The 12,448-nt window shown below is 35.3% G+C and overlaps 1 protein-coding gene across 1 annotated transcript in view; it reads right to left on the reverse strand.

Annotated features, from left to right (window-relative positions):
• Positions 1 to 12,448, reverse strand: part of LOC111148096 (WD repeat containing planar cell polarity effector) — a 445,955-nt gene that overhangs the window by 192,018 nt on the left and 241,489 nt on the right. Inside the window, exon 13 of the mRNA XM_022504499.1 lies at positions 6,344 to 6,407. Within this exon, the coding sequence (XP_022360207.1) occupies positions 6,344 to 6,407 (64 nt within the window). The remainder of the gene's footprint in view (positions 1 to 6,343; positions 6,408 to 12,448) is intronic.

Here is a 12,448-nt window from a genome sequence, read left to right on the forward strand (position 1 = left end):
CATTTGGTGCTGCTTTTGCTTTTCAAAGCATTTGCCAATATGTAATTGGCGGCCAAGAGGGTGAGAAACTTAACAGAAAGTAGTGTTTGAGAAACTGAGAAACTGCACAGAGCTTTAGGTAGAGTCAATGGGCTAAGGCTACAAAGTTATACTTCAGGGTCTGCTAAAGGGCAGGGCTTCCAACTAGATTCCTGCAGTGTTTCACTCGTGATGTAATTATAAAGTAGAAATAAACTGGCTCTTAGACTGAAACTCATCTTCAATTAAACTCAATCCCAGAACAGATTAAGGTATCATTTAACCCCTACCCTAACTATCTGCCAGAAGAAAAAGTAAATTCTTTCTGGAGGAAAACAACATTGTACACAACCTCAAATTATCAATGTATTTAAAAAATTCTATATCCAACATTCAATAAAAAAAGAACAAAGAGATAAGACCAAAGACCCCAAAACCAGAACAAAAAGATCCAGCAAAAGGACTGTAGTCAAAAGAAAAAATTAGAGGAAAAATGTAAGTAATAAGCAAATAGGAGGGAAAAATGGAATAATATAGTTAACATAATAAAGGGCAAGGGTGGTTAGATAAAAGGACATAGAATATGTGAGACAAACAGAAAAGAAAGAGGGTAGGACAAACACAGTTGTTTTATTTATATTATAATTCAATTAAATAACCTAATTAAAAGACAAACGTGACAGTTAATTAGAAATATACAATTATATGTTGCTTATAGGAGATACAACTTTAATATAAGGAGACATGCATATATGATGTATAAAGCAAATACAAACCAAATAAAACTGTGTGTAGGTATGGTTTGAGGTGAAGCAGGTTTTAAGGAAGAAGCATTATTAGAAAATAGAAGAATGTTTCATAATGATGAAGGCTCAATATACCAAGAAAATATGACAGTTCTAAATTGGCATGCACCTAATTACAGTGTTAAAACAAATAAAAAAGACAAGTCCACAATTACAGTGGAAAATTTTAAAACACCAGTCACAGTGAGGATATAGAAAAACTGAAAAACATAACTAACAAATCTGATCTTATATAGAACACTGCATTCAACAACTGTAAACTGTAGACTGCACATTCTCTTCAGTGCACATGGAAATCTTACCATTGACCATATAATGAGCCAAAGGGAATTTCAGTAAGGTTCAAAGGGTTGATGTAATACAGAATAGGTTAAGGGGGGTGTGTGTATTTCTAGAAAATATTTTATTGTTTGAAATTAGGAAATACACTTTTAAGAAACCTAGAGCAAAGAAGAATTCCCAACAGAAATGTTAGAAATATCTTGCGCTGAATGATAATGAAAAAGACATATAAAATTGTCAGAATGCAATCAAAGCCATGCTTAAATGGAAATTATACCCTTGAATGCATACATTAGGAAACAGAAACTGAAAAATCCATGCCTTAAGCATCTATCACAAGTTAGAATAAGAACAACACATTTAAACAAACTTGGAAGACTTACACTATTGGATATAAATATTTATAAAGTAATTAAGGCAGTCTGGTATTGGAGCAAGGACAGAGTCTAGTAGTAGACCTGCACATATATGTGGGCATTTGATTGGTTTTTTTTTATTGAATTATAGTTGACAGTATTACATTATTTGAGGGTGAACAACATAGTGGCTCAACAAATCTATACATTATATAATGCTTACCATGATAAGTGTAGTTACCATTTCTCAACATACACAGTTATTACAATATTATTGACTATATTCCCTATGCTGTACTTTTCATCTCCCTAACTTATTTTATATGTACATGGTTGTACCTCTTAACCCCCTTCACCTATTGCCTATCCCCCATACCCTTCTACTTTGATGACCACATTTTGTTCTCTTTATTTATGAGCCTCTTTCTGTTTCTCTTTGGTGTCTGTTCATTTGTTTTTATTTTTAGCTTCCGCATATAAGTGAAATCATATTGTATTTGTCTTTCTCTGCCTGACATTTCACTTAGCATAATACCCTCTGGGTCCATCCATGTTGTCACAAATGACACGATTTCATTCTTTTTTATGGCTAATATTCCATTTTGTGTGTGTGTGTGTGTGTGTGTGTGTATCACATCTTTATCCATTCATCTATGGATGGACACTTGGTTTGCTTCCATATCTTGTCTTATTGTAAATAATGTTGCAACAGGGATGCCTGGGTGGCTCAGTTGGTTGAATGACTGCCTTCGGCTTGGGTCATGATCCCGGAGTCCTGGGATCGAGTCCCACATCAGGCTCCCAGCTCCATGGGGAGTCTGCTTCTCCCTCTGACCTTCCCTCTCATGCTCTCTCACTCTGTCTCTTTCTCTCTCAAATAAATAAATAAAATCTTAAAAAAAAATAATGTTGCAACAAACACAGGGGTGCAACATATCTTTTCAAATGAGTGTTTTCATTTCCTTTGGGTAAATATCCAGTAGCAAAATTATTGGATCATATGGTATTTCTATTTTTAACTTTTTAAGGAACCTCCATACTGTTTTCCAAAGTGGCTGCAGTAATTTACGTTCTCACCAACATTCTCCAGATCCTTGCCACCACTTATTATTTTTGTTAATATTTTATTTTTAAATAATTTCTATACCCAACGTGGGGCTCAAACTCACAATTCCGAGATCAAGAGTTGCACACTCCACAGACTGAGCCAATCAGGTGCCCCTGCCACTTGTTATTTCTTATCACTTTGTACTAGCTATTCTGACTGGTGTGAGGTGATATCTCATTATGATTTTGATGTGCATTTCTGTGGGAACCTCATTTATGACAAAGGTGACTCTGTAAAGCAGCAAACAAAGGACAATTTTGTCAATAAATGGTCACAGGTCAACTGGATATACATATGATAGAAATCAATTTTAAGCTATATCCTCTTAAAAATCAATAAAGGTGGATTGTAGGTTTGAATGTTAACATTAAAATAATACAAATTCTGGAAGATAAAAAGAAGTTTTGGGGCACCTGGCTGGCTTAGTCTGTAGAGCATGCAACTTTTTTGATTTGGGGGGGGGGTGGGTTGACTTTGAGCTCCATGCTGGGTGTAGAGATTACTTAAAAATAAAACCTTAAAAAAAAAAAAAGAATTTTTAAGATCTTGGGGTAGTAAAAGATTTAAAAAAAAAAATCTTAAAAAAAAAGATTTTAACCAGCCCCTGGCAACTATCAGTTTACTCTCTATTTCTGTGAAATTAGCTTTTATTTATTTAAGATTCTGTATATAACTGATACCATACAGTATTTGTCTTTCTCTAGCTGGCTTATTTTCCTTAGTGTAATGCCCTTCAGGTTCATCAATGATATAGCAAATGGCAAGATTCCCTTCATCTGTCAGTTAACACTTAGGTTTTTTTATATCTTAGCTATTGTGAATAATGCTGCAGTAGACATGGGTAGATACTTCTTCAAGATACTGCTTTTGTTTCCTTTGGATATTTACCCAGAGGTGGAACTGTTAGATCATGTAGCAGTTTTATTTTTAATTTTTTGAGGAACCTCCATATTGTTTTTCCATAGTGGCTGCACCAATTTATACTCCCACTAACAGTGAACAAAGGTTCCCTTTTCCCCACATTTTTGTCCACCATTATAATATCTTTTTTGATAAAAGACATCCTAACAGGTATGAGGTGTTAACAGATTGTGGTTTTGATTTGCACTTCCCAGGTGATTAGTGATGTTGAATACCTTTTCATGTACCTGTTGGACAGTTGCATGTCTTCTTTGGAAAGATGTCTTTTCAGGTCCTTTGTTCATTTTTTAATTGAATAATTTGATTTATTTTGTTACTGATTTCTATTAGTTCCTCATATAGTTTGGATATTAACTCCTTATCAGATATATGATTTTCAAATATTTTCTCCCATTTGTAGATTGCCCTTTCACTATTTTGACTATTTCATTTACTGTGTAGAAGCTTTTTTTAGTTTGACACAGTCCCATTTATTTTATTTTATTTGTATTTTAAAAAATTTTTGATTAACATATAATGTATTATTAGCCCCAGGGGTACAGGTCTGTGAATTGTCAGGCTTACACACGTCACAGCACTCACCATAGCACATACCCTCCCCAGTGTCCATAACCCAACCACCCTCTCCCTACCACCCTACCCCTGGCAACCGTCAGTTGGTTTTGTGAGATTAAGAGTGTCTTATGGTTTGTCTCCCTCCCAATCCCACCTTTTTTTTTTTTTAATGTGGGGCTTGAACCCATGACCATAAGATCAAGATCTGAGCCAAGATCAAAATAAGATGCTCAACTGACTGAATCACCCAGACACCCCTAGTCCCACTTATATTTTAGTTTTTGTGCCTATGCTTTTGTTGTCTTATAAAAACAAAACAGACACAGAAAAAACATCACCAAGACCAGTGTAAAACAGCTTTTTCTTGATGTTTTCTTCTAGAAGTTTTATGGTTTCAGGTCTTACATTTAAGTCTTCAATTCATTTTTAGTTAGTTTTTGTGAGTGATATAAGGTCCGGTTCATTCTTTTGCATGTGCATAGCCAATTTGCCTACCACTACTTACTGAAAAGGCTATTCTATCCTGTTGTATGGTCTTTGTCAAAGACTAGCTGACCCGTAAATGTGGATTCATTTCTGGGCCCCTTAATCTGTTCCATTTATCCATATGCCTGTTTTTATCCCCATAAAATAGAATATAAACATTGAAGAAATGATAGACTTATGTTTACCAATATGGAAAACTATATTGCTGAATGAAAAAACTCAAGTTATAAACAAAAAGTACAGTATACACACACAAACACACATACATATTCACATAGAGGTATTTTAGAGGATGTGAATTTCTAGACTAGAAGATTTCAAGTGGATTTTACTTTTTCTCTATACTTTATGATATTGTTTACTTTCTATTATAGCATTATTTATTCTTACAATCAAAATATTCTATTTTCAGCTAAGGTCTTGATGAATCATCTTGATTTTGCTTACAAAATATCCCCTCCTTTACATTCGTATAATTCAGGCCCTGTTTAAGGTCTTCACTATTTACATAGCCATGTAATAACAATAGTTGCTCTGTCTTAACAGTAGTAACACATGATATCTGTATACTATTTACCAGTTTACAAAGTCTTTCAGTACATTGTCCTTAGACCCAAAAACAACCTTGCAAGTAAAGAAATATGAAGAAAAGCTACCTTTACTGGAGTGAATAGAGGCAGAGGTGAAAAAGTAGAGATAAAGCCAGTGAGATGAAAAAAATCAAAAAAGTGTTATAACTCCTGAACTGTGATGTCAACATGCACAGATATTGGCCAAATAGTAAAACCTTCCCTCAATATATGAAAATGCCTGTTCAATTTGACAGAACAAAACACAAAATACAGATGCTAAATAACAGAAGGTTCATACTTTTGAAGTAATTAGAAAGGTTTTCTTCATGATCAATGAAAGTGCAATTTAAATGAATGATGCAAAGCTAGAATTCAAGCAACAAACTTATTCCAAAGACAAGTGACCTAAAGCCAAGAACCCATTTTAACATCTAAAGAATCAATGCTTAAACTACAAAAATGTCTTCATTGTGCAGAATATTCAGGTAAAAGAGCCTTCCAGAATTTTTTTTGTTTTTAAGAAGCTTTTGCTTTATTGTTTCTTTGATGACAGTGAAGTTTCTGTGGAACAGAATATGCTAGGAAACCAGAAGAGGAACACCACCTTCATCTGATCTCACTGTGACATTGTGGTAAAAGATCTTGTAAGAAACTGATACAGAGCACAGAGATCTGTAAGAAACTGCCAATTTTACTGCTATTAGCTAATAAATGGGAGGATTAAAGTGTATGTGAATTTATAAACCCCTGGATCTACTTTGCCCTGTGGTTACTTTAAAAATACAAGTGAGAACATCCATAAAAATTTGTTACTTCACACTAAAATCTAAGGGACAAACTAAGCACATTCAAAATCTATTGTACATATTTTGCCTTATGTCCTAGCTGCTGTAGCTATACTTTAGAGGATGGATTAAAAAGACATTTAAGCTTATTAGATAGAAAGGTGTCATCCCCTCACATCAAAGTACATGAAGAAAAAAGTTCAAGAATTATAAATTCTTAGAAAACATAAAATATCCTTTGGGCCCTGGCAAGGAAAATGTCAACAAGTCAAAAGAGACTAGATGGCTATTGACCAGTTTCATGAAGGGAAAGCTGCAAGCCAAGATGGAATAATGCTTTCCCACCATGTGTCTAAGGCACAAATGACACTAATCCTTTTTAATGGTCACAAAAGCTGACAACTTACTCAGCCTTAGAACTGAAGGGACAAAATCATCTCTGGGAATGACTCACCATAAACAGGTCGCGAGCACCAATGTCAACAGCTAACAGAAATGCCTTTTCAAATCTCTGGTACCTATATGAAAGGAAAGAAATATTACATGTTAGTTGTGAACAAAACCATAAAATGAGAGAGCTGCTAGTTTAATGTATTTATGTGTTATTGTTTTTCGTTCTTCTGATGGGGAAAGGTATTTTCAAACAGTAGGGAATTTGCCTGTTGGGATTTCTATATGAAATGTTATTGCACTTATGAGGAACTGAGGCAAAGAGCCTATAGAGGCCTTCAATGCAACTTTCAGGGATAAGTAGAACCCAGAGCAGATGCTGCTGAGTATAGGGAAAGGCTGACTTAGGAAATAGGTCTCTCATAATTTTTAAATTTATTGTGTTTTATAAGAGAAAAGTATAAGGATATGGAAAATGTAGCAGGATAAAGGTAACAAATGAAATAATTACACTTTGGTGTTTCTTGGGTAAAAGGTGAGAAGTCAAATGTATTATTACAAAAGTTATATTTGTGAGTTTTGGAAAAAAAAAACATTCTAGGCTATTCTAAAGTGACAGTAAGTGGTTTCCAAATATTTTAAAGTATTTTCTAAATATGTGAAGTAATACTTGTCTACTCTTTTTTCACAATCATATCCTCTTTCCCTGAAGTATAACTTCAATAATTCTTTATGGTGAAAGTTTCAATTTATGCTAAGATACATGAAAACTACAATTTAATTACCTTTACAGAAAGTTTAAGATTTTGAGAGTAAAGCATGTCACAATCACATATTTTTTGCACAGAGGTTTAGGAGGTTGTTTTTTGTTGTTGTTGTTGTTGTTGTTGTTTTATCTGAATGCTGAGATTTACACAGATATAATTGTGAGTTTTTCTGGTTCCAGAAACAAGCAGTTAAGTAACCAAGTTGTTCCCTGTTCTCTGTTTCATATTGTGAAATATAATAGTGTAAAATATAAATACTTCAACTAAAACATATGAGAAATATGGAATATTAGTATTAACAGATTATATAAATTTTATTAATAAAATAGTTACAGTAAGTCAAGTCCAACACAAATTAATGACTATTATCCCCAATCTCCTCCTTTGCCCTTCTTACTAGCCTCTCCAGTATTTACTTGAACTTCTTTCAACTATGGAAGATCAGAAAGTAACTGTGTTTATTTTTGTTCCAGGAAGCTTACTGACTGATTCATTGTATATTCACTGGAGGTAGGATGTAAAGAGAAAGAGGACAGAGGATTATAACAAGTTGTACTACTTGTTCATACAATCACTGCTATTTTGCATATGATCCCACTACACTGAAAATTTTCTGGCAATAGTAATCGTCCACCTTCTAAAGATCAAACAAATGGTAAGTCCTTCTCTTGCATGCCCTTCTGGCCACATCTAAACGTATAAATTTCCCTTCCTTTAAACCCCCCTTTCCTTCCATTTGGAGATGCCATTCTTTTGTTTTCCAATTTCTGGCATTTCATCTTCTTAGTCTCCTTTCCTAGTTTTTTTTTCCCTCGGCCTACTCCATGAAGTTGATGTGTTATTGTACTCTTTAATTTACACTCACTACTCTAGTCTCCCCACTAATCTTACCCACTCCATGGCATTGATAAATATATCAATGACTCACACATCTCTAGGATCCCTATCTTTCCTGAGCCCAAAACTCTTATTTCTAGGTACCTTGAATTTAAAATGTCTAACATGTTCATTGATACATAAAGTTGGCAATCATATACAGGATAAATTAAAATTGGAGAGAGTGAAATTAAGAGGGGCAAGATGTGATGTATCTTCCTTCTAGGTGAGAGGTAACGAAGGGCACTATGATTAAATGAAAGAATAAGGATTGGCATCTGGCAGCATGATCAACCAGAAATACCAAAGGGAGCTCCCAACTAGACTGCCTATAAAACACACATTAAAGTACATCACAGAATTCTAAAAAATTAAGAAAATCTCTCCAAGGGCCCCCTAGCCTCAATAAAAAAATAGTAACCAAATTAAATCCCTTCATTAAAACTACAGTAAAGATTCCTGAACAGAAAGCAAATACTGGAGGGCAGGGAGAGGTACTACTCCTCTAAGGGCCATCACATTCAAGTGACTGAGCCCTGAATAAGTCTCAAGGTAAAGGTGCCAAACCCAAGACTTCTGATTAAACCAGGAGTTAAAATATTCCCAGGATATAGTGCACCTAACTTTGGCATTAAAAAAAATTCATGTCTGGATTAAAGCAGTTTTTTTAAAGTAGGCTCTGTGACCCCAAGACCTACAGTCCGATAATCTACCAACTGAGCCAGCCAGGCACCCCTGGATTAAAGCATTTTTTATAGAAATCCCCAGGATTACCATCAATTAGAATAAAACAAATACAAGCTCACAATAAAAAACTACCAAATGCAGAGGTGCCTAGATGGCTCAGTTGGTTATGTGTCTGATTCTTGATTTCAACTCAGGTCATGATCTCAGGTCATGAGATGGAGCCCTGCATCAGACTCCCTGCAGGGAGTCTGCTTGGGATTCTCTTTCTATCCTTCTGCCCTTTTCCCTGCTTGTGTGCTCTCTCTAAAATAAGTAAATCTTAAAAAAAAAAAAAATCACCAAATGCACAAGAAAACAAGCTACTATGATGGAAAGTAATTTCACAGGTTGTTTTTCCTTGTGGTATCTTATAGTTCATATATGCTTTCTTTACCCCTTTTTAAAACTTTTTTATTTAAATTCAATTTCATTAATACATATCGTATTATTAGTTTCAGAGGTAGAATTCAGTCATTCATCACTTTCATACAACACCCAGTGCTCATTACTTCAAATGCCCTCCTTAATGTCCATCACCCAGTTACTCTACCCTCCCACAGACCTCCCCTCCTACAACCCTCAGTTTGTTCCCTATAGTTAAGAGTCTCCTATGGTTTGCCTCCCTGTTTTCCTCTAATTTTTTTCCTTCCTCTCCCCTAGGTTCATCTGTTTTGTTTCTTCAATTCCACATATGAGTGATATTATATGATAATTATCTTTCCTCTGACTTATTTCACTTATTCACTTAGCATTGGGATATTAACCTTTGATCTTCTATATGATTTGCAAATACTTTCACTCATTCACTAGGCTGCCCTTTTGTCCTGTTGATGCTTTCCTTTGCTGTGCAAAAGCTTTTTATTTTGGTGTAGTCCCAATAGTTTAACTTTTACTTCTCTTGCCTAAGGAGACATATGTACAATGTTGTTTCTACAGCCTATGTTGACAAATTTTACTATCTATGTCCACTTCAAGAATTTTGTGGATTCAGGTCTCACATTTAGGTCTTTAATCCACTTTGAGTTTATTTTTTGTGTATGGTCTAAGAAAGTCGTCCAGTTTCATTCTGCTGCATGTTGCTATCCCGTTTTCCTGGCACTATTTGTTGAAGAGAACGTCTTTTCCCCATCGTATATTCTTGTCTTCTTTGTTGTAGATTATTTGACCATAGAAGTATAGGTTTCTTTCTTTCTTTTTTTTTTTTTTTTTAAGATTTTTTATTTATTTGACACACAGAGAGAGAAATCACAAGCAGGCAGAGAGGCAGGCAGAGAGAGAGAGAGGAGGAAACAGGCTCCCCGCTCAGCAGAGAGCCCGATGTGGCGCTTGATCCCAGGACCCTGAGATCATGACCTGAGCCGAAGACAGAGGCTTTAACCCACTGAGCCACCCAGGCGCCCCTATAGGTTTATTTCTGGGCTGTTTATTCTGTTCCGTGGATCTATGTGCCTATTTTTGTGCCAGTATCATACTCTTTTGATTGCTACAGCTTTATAGTATATCTAAAATCTGGGACTGTGTTCCCAGCTTTGTTCTTCTTTCTCAAAATTGCTTTGGCTACTCAGGTTCTTTTGTGGTTCCATACAAATGTAAGGATTATTTGTTCTAGTTCTATGAATAGTACCATTGGAATTTTGATAAGGATTACATTGAATGTGCAGATTGCTTTGGGTAGTATGAACATTTTAACAATATTGGTTCTTCTACTCCATAAGTGTAAAATATCTTTCCATTTGTTCCATTTGCTTAATTTCTTTGATGAGTGTTTTATAGTTTTCAAAGTACAGGTCTTTCACCTCCTTGGTTAAGTTTATTTCTAGGTATTTTATTCTTTTTGGTGCAAATGTAAATTTTTTTTAATTTTCCTTTCTGCTATTTCATAATTAGTGTATAGAAATGTAACAGATTTTTGTATATGAATTTTTTATCCTGTAACTTTGCTGAATTCATTTATCAGGTCTAGTAGTTATTTGGTGGTCTTTAGAGTTTTCTATATTTGGTATCATGTTGTCTACAAATAATGGAAGTTTTACTTCTTCCTTACCCATTTGAATGCCTTTTATTTCACTTTCTTGTCTGACTGCTGCAGCTAGGACTTCGAGTACTAGATTGAAAAAAGTGGTGAGAGTGGACATTCTTATCTTGTTCCTGATGTCAGAGAAACATATATGAAAAACCCACAACTAATATCATGAGTTGATAGCTTTTCTTCTAAGATCAGGTGTAGAATTCTTGATTTATGGTTTTTCTCATACATTTTAAATGCCATCCCACCACTTTCTGACCTCCAGGTTTCTAATGAAAAATAAGCTGTCAATATTACTGAGGATCTTGTCTACAAGATAAGTTCCTTTCTGCTTCACACTTTCAAGATTCTCTTTTTGGCTTCTGAATTTTGATTATAATGTGTTTTGATGTGGCTCTTGCTGAACTGATTCTATTTGAATTTTGTCGTGTTCCTTGGATATGTAGATTCGTGCAGAATGCCATAATGCCTGTACCCCAGAAGTTGCTCAGGTTCTACTAATTTTTCTTCATTCTTTTTTTTTCCTCTGCTCCTCTAACTTGATAATTGTCCTATTTTAACATTCACAGATTCTTCTGCCTGCTCAAATCTGTTGAGCCAATCTAGTGAATTTTTCATTTCAGCTATTATATTTTACAGATGAAAATTTTCTATTAAATTCCTATCTATAATTTTGGTCTCTTTATTGCATTCTCTGTCTGGTAAGACATCACCCTTCTGGTTCATAGTCTATGGTTTCCTTTAGCTCTTTGAGTTCATTTAAGCTCACAGTTGATATAAAGTCATTGTCTAATAAGCCCAAAGCTTGGGCTTCCCCTGGGATGCTGTTGACTTTATTTTTTCTTCCTGTGAATGGGCCATACTTGCCTGCTTCTTTGTATGCCTTTCCATATACATTTTCTGAAATTAGACATTTTGAATATCATAATGTGATAACTCTGGAAATCAGATTCTTCCCCTCTCCAGGTTTTTCTGTGCTATTGAGAGCACTCATCCAGTTGTTTATTGACATTCCCAAACTGTTTTTGCAAGGCCTATATTGTTTGTCATGTGTGATCACTAACATCTGTTTCATTATCTCAGCAATCTGCCAGATATTTTTAAAACTCCTGACAGATGACCAGATAGAACTTTTTTTTTTTTAAATCCTGAAGCAACAAACCACTCTCCCAGTCGTTGTAGATTGGCTTGGAGCAAGGACACTCCTTCATTGCTTAGCCAAATTACCTACATACAATTCTGTCTTAGCCTTTCCTGCTTGCTTATGCAGAGCCCAAGGTCGTCCTTGAGACTTAGGTCCAGAGGTTCAGGTCTTACTGAGCATGTAACCAGTTTTAGGCATGTGTCTTGTACCTGTGATTCCCTGGTATATATGGTAGCCCTTCAAGGAATTTATGCCCCAAATATTTTCTCCTCAGTCTTCTCTTTCCCAGATCTGTTGGTCCAACTGCTGCTTTGCTCATTCTCCATCTCTTGCCTGAGACAGCTATGCATGTTATATGTCTTTAAATGCTTTTCACATATGTGAATATTTTTGTCAGAGATGCTGTTCTGGCTAGTTGGAGGCAAAACAAAACCAAGCCTGTGCATTGGTCCCTCTGGAAACCAAAGACTGGTCAAAATGCAAAATGCATAACCACAGTGTTTTAGAACAAGGTCCATCATGGCCATTTGGCACCAGCTAGGTAACACCTAGGTAACAGAAATGCTGACCACTGTCTTCATGGCCACTGTCATACTGGGGAATGGGGGACAGCAGATAAACAAAAATGCC

Source organism: Enhydra lutris, unplaced genomic scaffold, assembly GCF_002288905.1.
Source record: "Enhydra lutris kenyoni isolate GAN:26980312 unplaced genomic scaffold, ASM228890v2 scaffoldscaffold18, whole genome shotgun sequence".
NCBI lineage: Eukaryota > Metazoa > Chordata > Mammalia > Carnivora > Mustelidae > Enhydra > Enhydra lutris.